The 21,598-nt window shown below is 60.1% G+C and overlaps 1 protein-coding gene across 5 annotated transcripts in view; it reads right to left on the minus strand.

Annotated features, from left to right (window-relative positions):
- The window catches only part of ACOT7 (acyl-CoA thioesterase 7), a 60,722-nt gene that overhangs the window by 14,132 nt on the left and 24,992 nt on the right, over positions 1–21,598 (minus strand). For 3 of the 5 annotated variants that reach the window (XR_002827332.1, XM_006107210.3, XM_023747937.1), the window contains exons 3-8: positions 20,719–20,875; positions 17,791–17,882; positions 13,111–13,225; positions 11,354–11,440; positions 10,922–11,002; positions 1,973–2,089 (exon numbers count right to left, since the gene is read on the minus strand). Coding sequence is in view for 3 of the 5 variants with exons in the window: in XM_006107210.3 (XP_006107272.1) it covers positions 1,973–2,089; positions 10,922–11,002; positions 11,354–11,440; positions 13,111–13,225; positions 17,791–17,882; positions 20,719–20,875 (649 nt within the window). In the remaining 2 variants the exon portion in view is untranslated. The remainder of the gene's footprint in view (positions 1–1,972; positions 2,090–10,921; positions 11,003–11,353; positions 11,441–13,110; positions 13,226–17,790; positions 17,883–20,718; positions 20,876–21,598) is intronic. The other 2 variants (XR_002827333.1, XM_006107211.3) reach the window with 1 other exon arrangement.

Raw genomic sequence — 21,598 nt, forward strand, 5'->3', positions numbered from 1 at the left:
CGGTGGCTGCGCCCGAACCCCTCGCCAGTTTCTGTCTCTAGATCACTGCTGAGCTGCCGCAGCGCACGGCCCGGCGCCTGGCAGTGCCCACCCGCTCCCCCAGCAGCTGGGCAGACCTCAGCAGGATGCCAGGGTTTGGAAAAACAAATAGAATAATAAAAAATTGCTCTTGCCAGGACTGCAAAGTTGCCAAATATTTCAAACTTTAAGAGCAGCTCAGCGTTTAAGCTCCAAACAGCCGTGGCTGTGGACGTTCTTAAAAGGCACGGAAACCGTGCAGTGCCGTTGGTGTTTCTGACATAACACACCCAAAGCCCTTTCTAGAAGGTTCCCGGTTTCCCACAGTCTGCAGAGCTCATTCTCCACAAGAAAACTTTGGCTTTCGGTTCCCGCACCCAAGGCTCCGAACCATCCCATCACAGGGACCTGTTTTCTCCTTCACCTGTTCTCCACAGCTGCCTTGGCATTTTCACTTCTCAGTTAAAAAATATTCAGAAACGGAGCAAGTGACCTGTAGGAGCGCAGGACATGGGAGGGGGAGGGGGTGGGTGGTGGCAGCGCCGGCCTCCGCCTCCGCCTGTGGAATTGGACACAAACGCACAATTCTGTGTCTGAGGCCAGGGCGCTGCCAGCGCTGAGCCCTCCACCCGGGCGTGACTGTGGACAGAGCCGTGGTGCAGAGCAGAGCCCACGCCTCCCGTGACAGTGTCCACCGGCCCCTGGACGACACGCCCAGAAACAGGCCAGGGCCCGCGCTGGGATGTTAGTTTGGCCCAAATTCCTTCCCGCACAGAACAAGCCGTGGCCTGAGAAAACAGACGGTCTCTGCTCCCGGGGACCCCAGGCCGGCCGCACGAAGGGGCGCTGGGCGCCCCCCCGGCCCCCTTTTGCTTGAAGGGAGCCCACCCGGCAGTGGCTTTCTTCTTAGAAAAGACCCCGTCCTCTGCATTTTGGAGCAAGAGTGAGCTTTGAGGAAGGGGAAGTCTCTATGCAGCAGACCCCGTGCCAGCTGCCCCGTGTGTCCAGGTCACTGACTAATCCCCAGACAGGGCTTCTCCTCCGACTGGAGTGCACGTCTGCCCACGCAGCCACGCCCTGTCCCCTCCCCATACCCTCCCCGCACCCCCCCCCCTGTCCCCTCCCCGAGGTTAATTCCGGGAGGGTGGGCGGCTCAGAGTGGGCTCCTTAGGTGGGTCCCCTGTAACCATGCGGCCTTGCGCCTTTGCAGCGGCCCCAGCGGCAAGCGCAGCTGCTGACCAGGCTGGCGCCATGGACCGTCGTGGTTCCCCTGTGGAGCCTGAAGCCCCCCGCGGTACTGTCCCCGGGAGTCGTTCTAGAGAGAGCGGCATGGCACCCTTCCCCGAGTTCCCCGCGCTGTCCCCGGGCCATGGAGGGCGAGCAAGGACAAGGCTCGCGTGTTTGGGGCAGATCCCTTTTCCCGAAGCCCCGAGCCCAAGGTCAGCAGCTTAACTCGCTCTCGATGCCGCCAGGGCGGGGAGGAGACCCTCTGCCCTTCCCATCACCCGTGCTGGTGCTCAGGGGCCAGGTGCGTGCAGGGGCGAGCACCCCAGGGCCTGGGGAGGCCTCCGCGGCTCGGACGCGGCATCGCTCCGGCCAACGGGCTGCTTTCGCGGCGAGGCTCGTTCAGAATCAACGCCGCCTGAACCCCAGTGAGTGCTACTTCTCAGGGGCGCAGGGCCTCACCTCTGAAGACACCACAGGACAGAATGGCCCCATGCCGGGAGGGGACACTGGCTGCACGTCTGCACAGCCTTCACCAGACTGAAGTCATTGCAGTGAACCCTGGGCTTCAGCTGCCTCCCCAGGACAGAGCACGAGCCTGGCCTCCTGCTTCCCGTGGCGAATGGGCAGACGCCAGGGCCGGGCCACCCTGGTGTGAACCAGAAGCTAATGGCTTCTGCCAGGGCCCCAGGCGGCCGCAGGCACCCTCCTGTGGGCAGAGCGCTGTTACCTTTTCTGATCTTGTCGTGAAAGTTGATGGCGTCCACAGAAGCCGTGACGATGTTGGTCTTGCAGTGCCGTGCGGCCACAATGCCGGCAACCTCGTCCATGAGCTTCATGGTGACGCCTGCGCAGAAGAGGCACGAGGCAGGTGAGACGGGGCAGGGAGCTGCTTCCCACAGGGAACAAGGTGTGAACACCAAGCCCTCCCAGCTCCCACCAGCGGGGGCTGCACAGCGCTGGGGGCGGGCGGGCACGGGGACTGGTGAGGCTGATGGAAATCTGGCTTCCTCAGGAGCTTTTTAAAATTGTTTTTAAATATGTTTTTATTGATTTTAGAGAGAGAGGAAGGGAGAGGGAGAGCAAGATAGAAACACTGATGAGAGAGAAACATCGACGGGCTGCCTCCTGCACGCCCCCTACTGGAGATCCAGTCTGCAGCCCGGGCGTGTGCCCTGACTGGGAATTGAACTGGGGGCCTCCTGATAGTTGGGACGATGCTCAACCACTGAGCCACACCAGCTGGGCCTCCAGGAGCTTTTGAAAATGACCCCAGCTGAAGTTCTAGGTCAATAACAAAACACAGTCCTTTGTCCTGCCCTCTCCAGAGATGTCTCCTGTCAGGACAGTGTCCTTCCTGGGTGGCTGCTCCAAAGTCAGGTCCCAGTGCGGGGAGACCGTGGTGGAGTCAGACCCTCGGAGCGGCTGGGGGTGGAAAGTGGTGCGGCGGCAGCCACTTTGGAGGTAAGTGGGAGTTTCACCAAAGGCGGATTCCGCGCCACACGAGGCAGCCAGCCCACCCCCAGGGCACACCCGCGAGAACGGAAAGCGTGTCACACCCCTGCGTGCGGATCTCATGACGGCGTCTCCCAGCAGCCAGACCGGGATGTCCCCCCACCGATGAGGGGACGAAGGACTGAGCCCATCCGTGCAATGAAAACAGACAAAGAACCGACACTCTACACATGGGTGAGCCTGAAAACACGACGCTGAGCGAGAGAAGCAGGCACAGAGGCCAGGCGCTGCGAGGGGCCCGGACAGGAAGTAGGTCCGTGGTTGTCCGGGGCTGGGGAGCAGGGGGAGTGGGGAGGGCCTGCTCATGGGTATGAGTGTCTCTTTGCGGTTACGACAATGCTCTAAGTTGCTTGTGGTGGTGGCAGTGTAGCTGATGACACTGGAAACCAGTGACTGGTGGTGTGAATTGTGAGGTCTGTGACTTCCTCTCAACAAAGCTCTTCTAGAAAACACACAGCCAGAAGGCAGGCTGCACCGGGCTGGCCCCGCCTGCTGGCTCCCGCCCCCGATCTCGCACCCCAGCACAGCGCATGATGCTTACTTCACATTCTCAGCTTAAACATGCCCTTCGGTTGCGCTGCTGAGACTGTCCCCAGGAAAGCAGCAAAGGGTACTGGTCAGCTCGCAGCCCCCGGAAATCTTAGTCACAGACCCACCCAGGACACAGGGGGCTCCCGTCGGAGAGGCAGAGCCAGCCCCCGGCCGGGAAAGCGGGCTCCCAGGGCACCCGGACGAGGGCCCGAGCCACCAGCCTGGGCCCTGCGTGTGTACGAGGAGCCTGCCCGTGTGTACGAGGAGCCCGCCCGTGTGTAGACATGGGATCGTTACCGCTTTGTGTGGGGAAACAAAATAAACACCACGTCACGGAGAGGCCAGGCGCCCGTGCTGAGCCTCAGGGCCTCACAGGCATTGGGGGACGCCGCTTCCCAGGACGTGGGGGCAGGGAGGCCGCTCTCTTCTCTCCGCGTCTGCATACTGAGCTTTTCCAGAATAAAAAGCGTTGTTTTTTGTAACGAGTGTCCTTCACTTTAAGAAATTGGGCTTCCATTACCATGACTCTCACGGAAGGTGCCACTGAGGACCACGGCGCTCGGCTCAGTGGGTGGCAGGCGCCCCGCTCGGTCTGCTGAGGTGTCAGCATCCCCTCTTCCAACTAACTAATGGCAAGGCTCAGGCCCGGAGGTCAGCTCTGGAGGGAGTGAGTGCTGGCCGGCCGGACAGCAGCCGGGGCGGGCCCAGCGCTGTCCGCTTATCACAGCAGGAGCCGGAGGCACAGAGGCCACAGAGCTTGCGCAGGAAGAGTGGGACCAGCCCACGACCACGGGCACAAGGCCGCACAGAGCTGCCTCTCCATCCATGACTGCGAGACGGGGCTCCAGGTGGATTCCTAGCTGCGGGGGATTACGGAAAGGGGCGCTCAAGACCATGGCGACGTGGGGGCAGCACGGTGGTGTGCAGGTGGAAGGCCACGGGCTGCGAGTCCAGCTCCGGCCACCAGACGGCGTCATCGACCAGGGGGTCTAGCTGGGGCAGGAGGGAGGGTGAGGAGGTGGGACAGGAAGGAACACCTGAGCTGGAATGAATGTTTAGAACAGAAGATACAACGAGCCCTCTCTGTGTTCCTGTAGGAGGGGCCGGTGAGGATGGAGGCGTGAGTGGAAGGAGTCAGAACCAGCCCCTGGGAGCGGGGGTGCTGCCCCATTTACCGGAAATGCTGGTGGAGGTCCCACAGGGCATCACTGTACTAAGAACAGCGCAGGGCCGAGTGCGCCAGGGCGTGGCCACGGGTCCGGGCGGACGGCAGGCGTGAGCAGCGGGGCGCTCCCGCTGTCAGCCCGGCAGCCCCGGCCCAGCACCCAGGCCTCTGCGTCACATGCGACAGAAGCCCTTTGAGGCCAGCACTTGAGCTCTCCGTGTAGCGAGCCCTACAATCTACCTTGATTACCGGGGTTCGCCATGTGAAGTGACGGCGAAAGTGTAGACCTGCTCCTCGAACACTGCACTCATCAGAGTTAGAAAGGAAAAAACAAGACTTGCTTGGCCACTAACATCGGCACCAGAGGTAACATCTAACTGCCTACAGGTTTGTGTTTTGAAGTATCAACAACACGCTGAGTGGCCTAAAAGAGAGGCTTCATCTTCTTTCCCGGCCCGACTGGCTGACGGGGCCGCGCTTGCCGACAGACCCACAGCAGCCGCGCTGTGGGCGGCGACTTGAAATGCCCCATTTCTACATTTAATTCCGGGGACGGAGTGTGGGGCCAGCCTCTGAGATGAAGGCAACGGTAGTAAGTGCAGCCATGGTGACGAGCCCCCGTGGTGACCACAGGGTCACTCCAGGGGCCGGCGTGACAGCCTCCTCCCCAGACAGTCTGGCCTCCCTCCCAGGCTCCACACGGACCTGTGGGCACCTCTGTGCACCGGACCAAGGGCAGAGGAGCACTAAAGGTAATCAATAAGGATGATTTTTGGCAATTAATGGGCAGTGCGGTAAAGATGATAGGTTTCTAACATCAAAACGTCAAAAGCGGGAAGTCTGCAAAGGCCTCGGGCACAGCTGGACCGTGGCTCCCGAGGGCCGAGCATCGCAGACCAGGGGCCGTGGGAAGGGCTGCTGCATTTGGTTGCTCACTGTCCGAGGAAACTGGAGACAGTCCCTGTTAAATCTGCCGGCTGCTGGGTGGGGATCAGTGCCTGCCCCGTTGTGAGCGAGGCGGCAGGGGAAGGAGGGCAGGCGAACCCTGCATGGAGCCGGGACCGGGCCACCGTGTGTGCAGGAGCCCCACCCCCACCCCCCACCCGCTCTGGGGAGGTGGCAGCCTCACCTGATTCCATGCAAGGTCAAGGTCACATCTTTGAAGGCCAAGAACCATTCCACTGGTGTCCATTTCCTCAAAGGAGTCTAGACTGAAGTTGGGGGTGAAGGCTAATCCTATATAATAAAAGGCTAATATGCAAATTGTTCCCTCGGGAGTATGACGGCTTGCTATGGTGTACGCTGACCACCAGGGAGCAGTGCAGAATGAAGGAAGGGCCCAGCCGGCAGCCAGCAGCTGGGGAAGGAAGGACCCAATCGGCCCTGATCGCCAGCCAGGCCTAGGGACCCTACCTGTGCATGAATTTCATACATCAGGCTTCTAGTCTATAATAATAAAAACGTAATATGCTAATTAGACTGCACGTCCTTCCAGAAGACCTTCCGGATGAAGCTGGGGCTGCAGCGGGATCGAGGCAGCTGCCATGGCTGTGAGGGAGGGATCCAGGCAGCCGCTGCAGCTGCAAAGGCCTATTCTTGCACGAATTTCATGCATTGGGCCTCTAGTGTTTAATAATTCTATGTTCAGCCCAGCCTGTGTGGCTCAGTGGTTGAGCATCGACCTATGAACCAGGAGGTCACAGTTCAATTCCTGGTCAGGGCACATGCCTGGGTTGTGGGCTTGATCCCCAGTAGGGGGCCTGCAGGAGGCAGCCAATCAGTGATTCTCTCTCATCATTAATGTTTCTATCTCTCTCCCTCTCTTTTCCTCTCTGAAATCAATAAAAATATATATTTTTTAAAAAAGAATTCCATGTTCGTGATGTTGAGTAGGAAAGGCCCCTGCAGGGGCCACCTACCACATGTGTCCCTCACGATCGCAGCTAAAGCAGAAGCAGGCGAGTTAATCTGGCACCAAAGGCGGGGACCAGCAGGCTGGACAGATGTTCTCATGCCGGGGGCTGACCGTGTCTCCCAAGCAAAGCGCCCCGAGCTCCCAGAGGGAGGCACACCCCGCGGAGGAGGGGCTGCTGAGAGGACCCGAGGCTGGAGGAAGCCAGCTCCTGGGACAGGGGTCAGGGCGCCCTCTGACCAGGGAGCAAATCCCACTGCCCGTGTCTACGCGGGAGCTCCGCTCAGCGAGGCCACAAAACTGGAAAGGCGCCTGTGCCTCCCTCTGTATTGTTCGGTGAAATCAATTCCTCCCACAAGTGCAAACACTGCGTTTCCACAGCCGCCCACCAGAACCGCGCCCAGAGCATCTGCGCGGGAGGCTCCCCCCACCCGGCACCTCGCCTCCCAGGCGTCCTCTGCTCGGGCCACCTGCCTCCCCTCCAGGGCCTGCGGTTCCCCCGGTGAAGCTGTGCGGTGCCCGGCCTTGGGACCCCTGGGCAGCCACGCGTGCGCGCCCCCAGCCCCAGCACATGCACAGGCGCATGCTGCTCGGGTGGCGTCTCCTGCTGCCGCCCAGCCTGCCTCTGCGGTCCCTTCTCACACAGGGGCCGTCTCCACTCTTCCCAGCCCCTCATCCCACACGCTGCATGTCTGCTCAGAGCCGGGCCCTGTGCCCAGTGCTGGGAAGCAGCCGAGAGAAAGACAGACCAAGTCCCCACCCAGTGAGCCCACATGCGCGGGGGGGGGTGGGGGGGGGTGGGGTAGGGACAGCCGACAGGAGACGCCTGCCAGGCCCTGATCTGATCCTAGAGGCAGAAGCGCTCCAGTTTAGGGGTCCCTAACCCTCACGCCACGTCCTGGCAGAGTGGTGTGGGTTCCCTGCAGGAAGGTGGCCACCGCGGGCACCACGGGCCCCGGGCACAGTCCGTCCTCTGGGTGGGAAGAGCCCCGCTGGCAGGCGATGAAGGACAGCAGAGCCACATGCCCGTGACTCTAACAGAGCAGCTGCCAACGGCCCGGGCGCAGCCACCCGGCAGCACCACCTCCAGCCTCTTTCCGAAAAGTCCTTCCCACACTCAGTGGACATTCCAGGTCCTGAGGACAGGAGAGGCGTGACCTCCAGGAAGAGAAGCCGGACCAAACGCGTGCCAGGAGCAACGACGGGTCCTGAGGAGGATGGAGGTGGCCTCGGCGTGGGGGGCCCAGAAGCACCGGGCAGGTGGGGCTTGGGCGGAGCAGCAGAAGCAGAAAAGCCGGAGGCACGTTTAGGGAAACAGAGTCACAGGGGAATAAAGAGAGGCCCGTGGAGTGGGAGCCAAGACTGATCTGGCTGTGGGGGGTCGGGGAGTGGAGACCCCCAGGTGGGACCCAGGATGGCAATGAGGGGTGAGGAGGGGCGGGCGGGTGGGGAGGGCTCTGACGGCTCAACATGCACAGACTGTATATATGGTCGTGAGGCTCTGCACCGGGGACCAGGTAGGGACCACGGAGATGGGGGGCAGGGGGGCACCACCCCTGCCTGGCACACGGGCTGCGTGGGGAGCATTTACAGAGCGGCTGCAGGGGGGCAGGGCACACGAGGCGACACCGAGCCTCGCAGGACAAGCCCACAGCCACGTCATCTAGCGCTGGACTTGGCTGGGCGCTGGCTGTTTACGCGGCATAAGCTGGAATTTCCGACGAGAGACGGCCTAGAGCCGCAAGCCCGCCAGCAGCAGCGCGAAGGCTGCGAGGAGGCCTGGCCGGAGCGAGGGGGGACGAGGGCAGCTGTGCTTTGTCAAGAGCCATCTGGACCATTTCCACAGGATACTTGGGTTTAAAATAATTTTAAAATAAAAAATGAAGTGCCGAAGAAATATCCAAGGCTGCAGAGAGTTCAGGAGCGAGGAATTCCATGGACGCTGGCGTCCACCCGGGCTAACCCCCAGGAAGCTGCGCGCCCCCCCCCGCCCCTCCGCGGGCTGGCCAGGCCGCCGGACTTGGGAGCGTGTCTCCTCTCGGCTTCAGCTGGCCCTGAGCAGGGACTGCCCAGCCCACATGGACACAGCCCGGAGGCCAGGCCAGGAGGGCCCCAGCGGGAAGCAGCCAGAGCCAGGGGCAGCCGGGGGCCCCAGCGGAGCGGGACACTCAGACAATGAGTCCAGGGACAGACGCCACAGCAAACCCCACCTGTTACCAAACGACCAAAGAGTGACGTTTCATGAGATAGTTAAAATCAAGACATAAAAACACATTTGAAAACAAACACACCTACAAACAACAACAATGAAAAATTGTCTATTTCAGGTGAGGTTTTTTTTAAGCATTACTCATTCTATAGGCTGTTCCCTGACTGAATCCTCGCATTATCTGAGTTATTTTCACCACTGGATCCCGGGTGTTACTGTGCCATCTGGGAAGACAGACAGCCTTACCGCCTTTCTGCCAATTCCTGTGCCTGGAAATGTCTCCTCGTTTAGCTAAGTGGCTAGAATCTCCAAAACAAGGCCACCCAGAACGGGCGGGGGTGGGGGGGGGCGCCCCCGCCTTACTCCTGAGCTCAGGGAAGGGCCTCCAGCCCGCCGATGCGTTTATCACGTTCAATCGATTCCCATCCTCAGCCCGTGTTTCATCGAGGATGGTGTCTGGGTGAGCCTGTAAGGCCTTGACTGTTGCATGAGCCGAAACCACCCCTCATGCCCGGGTCACCCTCAGCCTGTACAGCCAACTCGGGGGAGGGGGGCACGGAGGGAAATGGCCTTTTAGGAGTTGAGATCCCGTACTTTCAAGAGGAGGAAGAACTCTGCCCAGTCACTCAGGACTCAGGGGGCAGATGCCAAGAGCCAAGCTGGCACCTGTGGTTTCCAGCCACGGAGCACTGCCAAGACCTGTGCATGCACGCGTGTGTGTGCATGTGTGTGCACGCACGTGTGTGCACGCATGTGCATGTGTAAGTGGCAGGGTAGGAGCTAGGCCTCAAGATGGACTATCCAAAGTGTGAAAGTCACAGAAAACGGGGCCAGGAGTTCACCAAAAGCACAAACACAGCACAGAGTCACTGAAAGGCCGAATGAGCACAACCCGGGCCACTGTTCCCTCCTGCGGGCGGCACCCACTAGACTCCAGCGTGGAGAAGACTGCCATTGAAATGCGTGTCCACCCGCCTGCCGACAGCAGTCCCCCTACAGGAAACGGGGCGACCGGGCTCCCAGTGTCGACCTCGTCCTCCACTCCTGCTGAATTACTGGCAATGTGTGAGACAACGGGTTTGGTAAAATTATTAGACTGTTTTTAAAACCGTGGGCACAAAAGCCCTCCTGAAACGGGCATTGCACACACTTCTTAAACACGCATTAACAGTGTGCCTGTACCAAGTGGCGCGGCCGGGGCGCCGTAGGTGACATGAGCTCCGTGAGCTGCCGCTTCCGGGGTCCCGGCAGGTCTCCCCCGGCCTGCACTGCACGGCGCCCCCCCACGCGGAGCAAGGAGACAGCTCTGGTATGGACCCTGCACCGAGCACGCGGCGATGGCGGAGATGCCACATGCATGAACTTCCACCGTGTGGGCGAAGCTACCAACAACTGCAGCACGGAGTTCCACAGGTTCCAGGCAGGGTGCGCTCTGCGGGGCTCCAGGCCAGTCCTTTGTTACAGAAGCTGGGCTTCTGGTGGTTAGGCTGGGAAGAGGGGGCTGCCCCCTCCCAGGAGAGGAACAGAGAGCTTACGAAGCCAGAGCCGCACAAGCCATTCTGTTCCCTGATTGTCACAATACTCATGGGCCTGGAAAGAACTGTTCGTTATAAAATAGAGCTTTCCTCGGGGAGGACCTAAGCTGACCAGATCTCAGGGCACTGCAGCGGCATTTAGTTGAAGAGGAAAGAATCATGAAATGGAAAAAAGAAGCAGACAAACGATCAGTTAAAAAAGAAATGACCTTCAGAAACGTAGGTCAAATCAGGGCCCACTATCCCAGCTCCTCACCCCGAATGTTACGTGCACCTCTCATTCAGGGAGCCACCTGAGCGGTCTGTGCCTCTCTCACTCTATGGGAGGCCCTGGAGCCAATACGATGAATAAGATAAAGCCCTGCTCCTGAGGCATCCCGGGTAGAAATAGCAATGCGACCCTGCCGCATGGTACCATTTGAGCCGGGTTTTGAAGGATGAATAGGAGTTTTCTGAGAGGAGAAGAAAGGAAGGCCTGGCTTCCGGGCAACTGGAAATGAGAGTGTGAATGAGTGACATTGAACAAGTGCCCGTTCTGCCTGGGAAGCAGGACTAGCTCCTTCCACCCGAGCAGCGCAGTGCAGCCCAAGCTTCCTCACCCACACACCACGGTCACGTTTCCGCGATCGTCTGCCACGTAATGACCTTTCCCCTTATGCTTTTCTTTAAATCAGCTTGTTTTCTGAAGTTTACTTTAATGCCATCGAAATGATAATATCCATTAATGTATGAGCTTGATGTATACTTAAATTTTCCCTAAATCACAAAAAATAATTATACATCATTCAAGTAACAAGTGTCCCTCCAAGAACCTGCGTCTAATAAGTCCTCTTGTGTGCCCGCTGTGTTTCCCGAGCTGGGAACTTCAAGGCCTGTGTTGTCTGAGCAGGAATCTGACCAAAGGAAAACATAAATGCAGACATCAGCGGCAAAAATGGCTTCTATCGGCCAGTCAGTGCGCCGCGACTTTACTCCTGAGGGTGTGGGCCCAGCCCGCCCACGGCAGCCACTGCGCACCGGTGGCTGCGCTCCCAGGGGTGGGGTAACTCTATTAGGGCACTTCCATCTGACTTTCACTCCCAATTTTACAAACAGTATTTCAGTACTTATTATGCAACTCCTAAAAGTTTAAATGTACGCTTCATTGAACAAAGAGCCTAAACTGGGTCAGACAGCGTGACTTCCGGGGAGTCATGAGGGCCTGGCGAGCGGGGGGAAGGGAGACGACAGCCTGGGACCCTTACCTCCGTGCACGAAGCCATGCAGCGTGCAGTCCGAAGGCCCCACCAGGTGGATCAAGCTGGACTGGCTGTAGCTGACCGTGTTCGGCTCTGGAATTGCAAAGGAGGCAGGTCAGGCCAGGGGCAAACGGGTCCCCCGGCTGACGTGTGACCGTGCTGCCACACCAGCGTGTGCGTGGTCCCCGGGGCTGCCGGCAGCTTAGACCTGGAATCTCTAAGGAAAACTGTGGCCGCAGAACAAGCTGCAGTTGGCGAAGGGGAAGGCTTTTGAGGATTGATCAGCCACTCCGTTAGTGGGCCATGACGCCACCCTCTGGGGACAGCAGTGTCCCCAGCAAGGCCCTGCCCCAGCCACAGGCAGCCACTGAACACCTGGTGGCGAGCTCCCAGGGCTGCCTGCGACCCTCTGTGAGGGCGCTCTTCATCGGACTCTCATTCCCCGTATTGTAAACAGGCGCCAACCGTCTTCAGGAATCTGCTGTGGAACCTCCCGTTTCACCTTACACTGCACTCTGCACCCCCGCGGCCTGGTGCCTGAGGCCCCGGGCCGGCCCGGGCTCGCTGGGAGGCCTCCTGCAGGAAGAGCAGCGTCACCGGGTCAGGAGCCGGGCGGAGGCAGAGGCAGAGTCCCTCCCGAGACGCCACGCTCGGAGGCTTCGTCCAGCCCACCCTCGGCACGTGGGCCGAGCGGTCCTCGCGGGTGGGCAACTGCACCAGGGGTGCGGGGTCTCATCCACGGTTCCCGGGAAAGGCTCTCGGTGTCCCCTGGGACTGCAGTCCGTGCAGAGGACCTGTGGCCTCAGCCAGGGGTGTCCAGGCGGCCTGGGCTGGCGGAGAGCCACTGTGCCTCAGGGCAACGTGGCACGCCCGACACGCCATGCGAGGCCGGAGAAAAGGCCAGGACTCGGCGAGGCCCAGTCCCTCATGTCACTTGTGCTCTGTGAGGGGCGGTGACAGTCCCTGCAGGTTAGGTGCACCCAGTGCCACGCCTATCACCAGCCTCAGGGGCTTTGGGTGCCCAGACCCTGCCCGGGGGACTGGGGGGAGGGGCACAGCCCAAGGAGCCACGAGGACGCCTGGACCATCAGAGAAACCCCGGGCAGCGCTGCCGGCCCAAACACCCGGTTCCAAGCACCGTGTCCCTGGCCTGGCCCTCTGCACGCCTGGGCCCACCACCTGCTCTGGTTGGCTCGTGTCCCGCTCAGAAAGGACAGCAAAGCCGCCACGGCATAGGCCCCGCCCTGAGGGCGTCCACGCAGCAGGGGCTCCTCTGCTTCGCTGTTAAGGACTCGGGGCGGAGAGGCTGGAGGGAACATCTGTGACCTCCTGTTTGGGTTCGGGTGGACATTCTGTTAAGGCGGGACCACCCTGGACCTGAAGGATGAGGGACGGGCAGGCGCCGCCGGAAAGGAAGGCTGTGGCCCAGAGCTTTGTCGCCAACGCAAAAGAGCTGCTATCACTCTGTTACCCATACACACACGCTCCCGGGGGCCTGGGGGGCCCGCAGGAGCCGGTGGAGCCGGTCTCTGCGGGCAGGAGCCCCTGTGGGCACACAGGCCCCGGGCAGTGCTCGGCCTGAGCCTTTTCCTACGGGACCGCCGCACCGAGGCCTCCGGGGACTTGCCGGGCCCCCATCACCCCAGCTGCCTGGAACCGGGAAGGGCTCGGGATGGCGCTCTAACCCCAGGAGGACGTCACGGACCGGCACCTCTGTCACCTGCCAGCGGACATCAGCCATCTACCCCGGGCCCCCGCTGTACCTGGGTTCAGGCTGGGCTGGACGATGTCCCCGTTCCTCCACTTGGTCTCCATGCGCTCCAGCTTCTGGGCCTCGTAGCGCCTGCGGCCCTCCTCCTCCTGCTCCTGCCGGGAGTACTGCGGGGCAGACAGGGGGTCAGCCGGCCGCCCGGGCCGGGCTCTCCTTTCTCTAACTGGCTCCATCCTTCCTCTGATAACACACATTTAATATGAACAACAGCATCACAGAGAGGGAGAAGATCTCAGGCAGCCTCCCCCCTGCCCGAGATCATATCCTGCCTGAATTATTCTCATGCCCATCTGCATATAGCAGTTCTGTCATGCTGTTCATGGACTTTAAAAGCCACAGTATTTAAAAAAAAAATAACAGTACTCCCCCTCTTGCTGTATCAACATAATGTATGCGATGGGGCCATTAAAAAGGGGCATTCAGCCTGCTCCCAGTTTTCTTCCTATTAAAATGTTATCATACTGACAATCTCAGCCCTCATTTGCCACCCGCCCCCTTCCTCCCTATTCGTTCCTGGGCACAGAGCTCAGAATCCAGGCCACACCCACTCTCCTGCGATACAGGTGCCCTGAGTGCCCCCACCCCCTGCACCCCGCACCTGGCAGTCCGGCTCTGCTGCCCCCTGGCCGGCCAACAGGCTGCATATTGTGAGGAACGTGCAGGTGAAGCTAAGACGGCCCCGCTGAGGCCCAAAAGCTGGGCTCCGAGTCCTTTGGGCTAAAGGCGGGTATTGCGCCCTCCCATTCCCATCGTCCTCCGGCCGTGTAGGGAAGACCCCCAGGGACCCCTCAAAGAGGCCCCAGGTGGGCCCACGGCCCCTCTGACTGCCCACTTCCCCAGGTGCCCTCTCCGCCTTGCTGACCACAGCCTGGCCACCCCCCCTTTTTTTTTAAAGGGAGAGAGAGAGAGAGAGCAACATCGATCAGCTGCACCCTGTACACCCCCAACTGGAGATCAAGCCTGCAACCCAAGCTTGTGCTCTGACGAGGAATCGAACTGGCGACCTATTGGTGCACGAGATGTCACTCAACCAACTGAGCCACAGAGGGTGGGCCCTGGCCACTTCCTTTTGATTAGCCCCACCTTCCGCCCTTTCATTGGCTCAACCAGTATTTCTGTGGAGAAGCCACTGAGCTCGGGGGCCCTTGTGCTCCTCTGCCCCCCGCCCCTCCTCGCCCTAAACCCATCGGTTTAAGCAGATCCAGTTCAGAGGGCACTGCAGCCTCTTTCAAAGCCGCTTTAAGCACCCGGGCTTCCCTCTGGGCTCTGTGCCACGTGTGCCCAGGGTCTGAACACCATTCCGTTATCTCGGCCTTCAGAGCCCGTCTCCACGGGGGCTGCGAAAGGAGCTGAGTGGTTTGTTCAAGAGAAACGAACTGGAGTGTTCAGCTGCAGGGGACCACTCAACCTCGCCCTCCATAAACACTGGGTTCCCAGCCCCCAGCCGTGGCTGCAAAGGAGAGCCTGTGCCGGCCTCATCGAACCCGCTGAGCTTCGCTGTCCTCAGGAAATGCCTTTTCAGAGACTTTAAAGAGCCGCCTCCTGGGGTCACATAGGGCCCGGCCTCCAGTCACAGGGGACGGACGGAGGCCGCATCCTGACCCAGGCCGCGAGGACAGGGAAAACGCACCTCCTCCCAAACGCTTCCCTGCTGGCTCTAAATCTTGGGATAAAATCACTAGAACATTCTAGTGATGGGCTGGCACCCAACTCTCACCTCCAAGAGCTCAACACACCCACTGATGTGAAGCAGAAGACAGCTCAGCCCAAAGGTCCAGGACGAGTGTGGGCAGCTCTGTACCGGGGGGGTGGGGTCACATCAAAGGTTCCCGGGAAAGGCACCCCGGTGTCCCCTGGGACTGCAGTCAGTGCAATGCCTGTGGCCTTGACCTAGGGGTGTCCTTCGAACCTCCTAACTCAAGCAATGTCAAGACCACGAGAAAGCCAAGTGTCCATTCTCCAGTGGCCACTAGACTGCAGCTGCCCCACCAGCCACCAGCGGCCTCCGTCTCCCCTCAAGGGCCTGAGGTCCCTGTTCCCTGGAGAAGAAGGTGGAACAAGGTGGCAAAGTCCTGCACCGATGACCCTGCACAGGGCGGGCAGCTGGGCTGCTTCCACGAGAGGCAGACATGCAGTGCACCCACGAGTGCATGTATGTGAGAGGGAGGGATGTGTCAGAGATGTGTGCCTGAGGTACCTTATGTGTATGTGGCATGGGATATACATGTATGTAATATGTATGCATACATGCAAAAGACCTCCGGCTGGCTACACTGCGGGGGTCTGGACTGACCACAGCACCTCCGAGGTGTGTGCAAACGCCCAACCAGGACTGAGGCTGGGCCCGGCCATGACAACAGACGACAGTTCAAATCGACTGAGGGCTTCTGCGTGGGCCTCGCCCGTGTGGGAGGGAGCAGCTCAGACCCACAGCAGCAAGGGCTGCAGCTGGGAGCCGTGTGGCTCCCCCGTCTGGAGCCTCTGCTTCCGCTCAGAGGGACGGCGCCCACACAGCCCTCTCGAGGGCAAGGCTGGTATTTGTCTCATCAAATCCGCTAAACAAAGGCAATAGGGAACCACTGGGGCTCCCCCAGGATGAGGGCGAGCAGGGGAGGGGGGCGGCGGGGGGGAAGGGACAGGAGCCAGCAGAGCCGGACATTGCCCCTCCCTCAACTGACCAAAACCCAGCAGCACAGCACACGGGCCCCGAGGAGCCAGAGAAGCAAAAGCCCGTGCTCGTCCCGGCGTCCCCTTCAGTGTCGCCCCTTAAGAAGTATCACATGGCCCGGCCGGCGGGGCTCAGTGGTTGAGCGTCGACCTATGAATCAGGAGGTCACAGTTCGATCCCCAGTCAAGGTATAAGCCCCGATCGTGGGCTCAGCCCCCAGGAGGGGGCATGCAGTAGTAGCTGATCAATGATTCTCTCTCATCACTGATGTTTCTATCTCTTGCTCCCTCTCCCTTCCTCTCTGAAACCAATAAAAATATAAAAATTTTTTAAAAGTATCATATGGCGCTGAAGCCAGAGACACGGCCTGCTAGAGATTTCTAAATTCTGTAGCATCTGAAATTAAATCAGTAAAAATAATTGTGTTGGAGTATTTACATGGGATGTGGCTAATTCAGCACCAAGGGCTTCGTGGGAAAGATGAAAGCGAGGTAGGTACACAGTTTCTACCAAGGACAGTCACTGCGCCTCAAACTCTCCTGGTTCTTGGGTCTCAAGACCCCCAGTTAGTGCGGCTGGAAAGTGAGAAGCTCCCACACATGGGCAGACAGCGGAGCCCAGCCGGGCGGGATGAGGCGGGGAGGGGCCCGAGGGTGGGCTCTGGCCGCAGCGTCGTCACATTCCTGTCCCCCTGGAACCTGCGCCCGTGGCCGTTTGGAACGAGGGTCTGTGCAGGTGCAATGAGCTGAGGTCACACAGAGCAGGAAGGGCCTGAGTCAGTGACTCGTGTCTGGATAAGAAATAAGGAGCCTCCCTCTCTCACATACAGGAAGGGCCATGTGCCAACGGAGCAGAGCTCGGAGTGATGTGGCCGCAAGCCAAGGAATGCCAGGGGTCCATAGCTGTCTGGTTCCAGTCCGTTATTTAAAACCGTGTTCTATACGCATCTCGACGGCAAGAAGGAACCCTCGCGAGGGGCACGTGCCTCGAGAGCCCAGATCTGGTTCCCTCTAAACTGCTTTCTCCTCGCAGGTGTGAGAGCAGAGAGCAGTGGCTCTCACGGACGAGCCATGCACGCGTGTCCTGGGAACATCCAGCCACACGGGAGTTACAAGAGGAGGAGGTGAGGGAGCAATTGTGGGGAAGGAGCCCCGAGCTGCCCGCTGACCCTGCCTCCCAGAGGCCCCCAGGAACAGACACGATGAAGCCTCTCCATGCAAAGATGCGTCTGCCCACAGCAGCTGCCGAGGGAAGCCAAGGGCTGTCTTAAGCTCAGGTCCTCAGGGGCCCAGAGGGACTGAGGGGCAAGGCTGGCCTGGGCAAGGCTGCCGGCGGTCCTGGCTCTCAGCTCGTGAAGATTCGTGAACAGAAACCTCGTGAAATTGGAGGTGGAGGGCTCCCCTGCCTTCACTCACCCGCTGCCCCCCTCAGGGAGAAACGCCCGCCATCTCCCACAGGAAGGCCTTTTCCAGCCACTGCTCCAGCAGGAGGGGGGATCTTCTCCTCGCCTGGCAACCACTCAGCCAATGAGAAGCAGCCACACTCTGGGCTCCCAGTTTCCCCCCAGTGGACTGTCTGTTTACAGCAGCCCCTCTGCACCCCACTTCCCTCTATAAGGGAGCCTGCCTCTCCCCTGTTCTCTAGACTTGTGGGTGGCGCCATTAGACTGTGTGTCCCTAATTGCCAGTCTTTGCTGTTCCTGAGTAAACCCAGTTTGGGGAGAAATGTCCAGCTGTCTGTCTGTCTAAGGTCAACAGGCAGGAGGACCCTCACCAGGCATGGCCGTCGCCTGCCTTTTGTCTGGTCAGAGAGTGGGATAAAGGGCCCTGGCGGGGTGTCCTGGGGTCTGGGCCAGCCACACTCACATACCCAGCTTGAATGAAACCTCCGCGGAGAGACAGGGACCCCTCCCCGGGCCCCACCTGGCTCTCTGGGGGGCCTCCTACCATCAGAGTGGCCGGCTTCTGTCATCTGCCCCGTGAGAAACGGAAGGGGCCTCCTTACCACAACCGGAGGCACCTCCAGGACCTTGTCCACATTCTTCAGCGACAGGGGCACGTACCACAGGGTGGCCTTATTGGTCAGCTTCTTGGTACCTTCAGAGAAGAAAACCACATGAGTGAGGGCCTAGGGAAGGAGGGCGGGGCGCCAGGAACGCCACCATCTGACCCCTGACCCCCAAGGCCTTTAGCCATGACGTGCAAGCATAGACCCCCAGCAAGGGGACCCTCCCCACAATCCTGTCTTTCCCAAAGGCTGCTGGGAAGACTTCAGGTCACCTGGTTTAAGGTGTGTGTGTGTGTGTGTGTGCGCGCGCGTTCCCCAGGCCTGTCGGCTTTCTGGCACTTGCTAACACAGAGGGTCCCAAACCAGACATGCTGCCTCTGAAGGGGTTTAAACAGAGGGCAAAGTGGGGCTGCCCCATCGCTGAGAAACCTGGGCCAAAAGAAATCACTTGGTCCATACCCCTCACGTGCACGGGAGGAGCCTGAAGCTCAGAGAGGTCCACGGTTTGCCCTGGGTCACACAGCAACGCGGTGCCATTCTGAGTACAGACCTAGGCTTCCCGGGTCCCAGGAATTTCGGGGAAGTATTTGCAAGGATGTCTTTTAAAAATTGCCTCTCCGCCTGGCTGGTGTGCTCAGTGGTTGAGCATCGATCTGTTCCTGGACAGAGCACATGCCCGGGTTGTGGGCTCGATCCCCAGTCGGCAGGAGGCAGCCAGTCAGTGATTCTCTCTCATCATTGATCTTTCATCTCTTGCTCCCTCTCTCCTCCTCTCTGAAATCAATATATATATATTTTTTTAATTGCCTCTTCCATGTGAACCCGAGTGGAATGGAGAGGAAGCGGGAAGGCGAGGAGCGGCCCAGTGACCTGGGAGCCCCTCCAGGCGCTCACTTCCTAGCAGTTCCTCCCGACCTGCCTTCCCAAGGTGAGCCCGGGGCTGCGGCTTCCTCCCCTCACCTGTGGGGATGATTAGATGGATTAGAACGAGAGAACGAGAGAGAGAGAGAGAGAGAGAGAGAGAAAGAGAGAGAGAGAGAGAAAGGCCATGGGGGCAGCTCTGGCCCACAGCACCTGGGACAGCAGGCTCCGCGTGTGGGAGCCACAGGAAACATGGGAAGTCTTTTCACTGAACTCCGACTGAAAGCGAATCTGACAGCCTGCTTTTGGGAATAAAGATTTCCTGTCTGACTCAGCTAGAGCCAGCCTGACGAGCTGGTTTCCATGGAAACCCCGAGTGGCCCTCCTCTGGACCCAAATGAGCGCCATGGAGCAAATGAGGCAAAACACACTAATTGCACTTTCCCCATCATTTAATAAAACCATCGAAAGGCAGCTGCGGCATTAGGAACGTCTACTTCAGAACCTAAGAGCTCCCAGCTACTTTCTGGAGCAATTTACAGCAATCACACCCCAGTTAGCGGAATATTTTGACAGTTGCCGGAGATGAAGAGCCGTCTGCCTGCCTGGGTGTGTGCTCGTTCAAGTGCCTCCCGACAGGCACCGCGGCCCGGGCGGAAGGGACACACAGACGGGGTTGAGAACAGAGATGTCGCGCAAACAGCTCACGTTCAGCTTTGCCGGGCTGTTCCCCTGCCAACCTCAGTCTCCGTACCTGTCAGAGCTCACCGCCCGCCCGTGGTGTTCGTGAGGGCCCGGCACTGCTCGGGGCGTCGGGGGCTGCGGTGGGCAAGGCAGCCGCAGCCCTGTCCTCAGAGGGCTCACACCCCAGGGGACATGTGGGCAAAAAGAGACACAACAGGACAGGGGGGCCTTGGGAGACCAGGGTCCCAGAAAGAGATGCAAACCGATCCAAACATGGGGGACCCAGGCGAGCGTCAGAAAGGGGCAGCTCTTTAGCGGGGTCCAGGGCAAGATGACCAGGACGTGGAGAAAAGCCCAGCGCGTCTGAGAGCTGGGCAGTGCCACCCCGGCCTGTCTGAGCGGCTTCTCCGCTCTCCTCTGGGGGCAGTGCGAGTCCTGAGGGCCATCTGCAGGCCTCGGCACGGGGGGGCTCAGGGAGGCGGCGCACCTCCTCAGGGCAGGGCTGAATCCTCGCCCCCTCTGCCCTCACGCCAACGAGGGCCCGAGACCCGCAAAAGGTCCCTTTGATGCCAAAGCCCCCTGCCCTGTGCAGGGCTCGGGCCACAGACGCGAGGCACGGGCACGCTGACCACTCCCCCACCCAGGCCCTTGCTCAGCTAAAGGTCCGGTGTTCACTGCAGCCGGGCCTGCTGAGGCCACCGATGTCACAGCCCTGTGCTCCTGGCCCTGGGGGAGAAGCCTCTAGCCGCTCCCCGAGCTCTGAGCTCAGCACTGCAGGCAGCCCCAGCCCAGGAGGGGGGTGGTTGGGAGGAGGGGCGAGGCCCAGGCAGCTCCCTCCTCCAGAACCGGGTGGGCTCGGGCTCTCCTGTGCCTGGGTGCGGGGGGCGGGGGGGCAGGGGCAGGAGCAGCCAGGGGATGGAGGCCCGGTTCCTCAGCAGCAGCCGGGCTATAAAAAGCAGCCAGTGCCAGTTAGAAGCAAAGCCACACTCCCCTGCAGCGCCCAGTGGGAGGATGAAAACGGGTTTCCATGGTTACCACACCAAGGAAGAGAATATTCGGATCAAACCAGAGTCAAAGGTCGCCCAGTGAGCTTCAGCCTAAACCTGGTTTGGGGCAGGGGAGCGGGGGTGGGGGGGGGAGAGCAAGAGGTGCAGAGGGAGCGGAGGGCACTTGTGCCCTCCCAGCCACTCCCACCCTCTGCCCGGGATGAGCTGCCAGAGGCAGGGCGGGCAGGGCTCCCACACTCAGACCTTGGGCTCGCTGCTGACACAGGCTGTGCCGTCTCCGTGGCAGGAGCACCTGCTCACTTTGTGGGGGGAGCTGGGACCAGCCCCCCGAGCAGCGCCCCTCCACCCACCCGAGCGGGGAGCGCGCGGTCACCTGTGAGGATGTTCTCAGACATGACGTGGACCTGCACCTCCACCGAGTGCTTGGAGGTGTAGGTGATCTCCGCGCTGACGTGCGCCACCTCGCCGATGCACATGGGCGACAGGAAGTCGGTGCGCTCGACCCGGGCCAGGACGGCCACGCAGCGTTCCTGCAAAGAGCAGACACGGTCAGCCCGGCCGGCGAGCCCCTGCCTCGGAGGTGCTCCCCCAAATGGCCCTGACTTTTTCACACATTCCTAATGCGACACCACGGGAGCGCGCACCTCCCCCTGGGACCCCCCAGGGATCGTGCCGTGACTGCGGGTGGGATTGCGACCGGCGTTTTTCTTTTACCCAATTTTCCTACAAAAGACACGTATGACTCGCCTGATGAAAGGTGAGAAAGACACGCAGCTTATACGGGAACTTGGGAAACAGAGACAAGCAGACAGAGGAGGGAAGCCCCTCCTCCCGCCATGGACGACGGTTTCTATTGTGGGATCTCCCTTCCCAGGCGTGTCCCCCAAGAACAGGGGTTCGCTGGCTCATGGGTTCCTGTGTCTTGGTCTGTGTTTTGCAGCTTTCGTCCTTAAATAACTGTGTAAAGACTAAATTCACACTTTCATGCTCTGCTTCTTCACTCAGCAGGAGGAAAGATAGCCTGCGGTGATGTGACAAGCTCTTAGCATCACTGGTCTTTTATGTAAATTTTACTTCTCTTGCAACCAGGCAACCCATTCTCATGACTCAAAATCCAGAAGGAACAGAAGGTCCCCAGCCCCCAGGACGTTGGGTAACCACGGCCAGGAAGTCCTCGGGGCTGCAGGGCCTCTACAATGCCCCCCCCCCCCCCGCACCACCACCACCAGGAAGCTCATCTCCTGGGAACGAAG

This window comes from Myotis lucifugus, unplaced genomic scaffold (genome assembly GCF_000147115.1).
Source record: "Myotis lucifugus unplaced genomic scaffold, Myoluc2.0 scaffold_1066, whole genome shotgun sequence".
Classification (NCBI taxonomy): Eukaryota; Metazoa; Chordata; class Mammalia; order Chiroptera; family Vespertilionidae; genus Myotis; species Myotis lucifugus.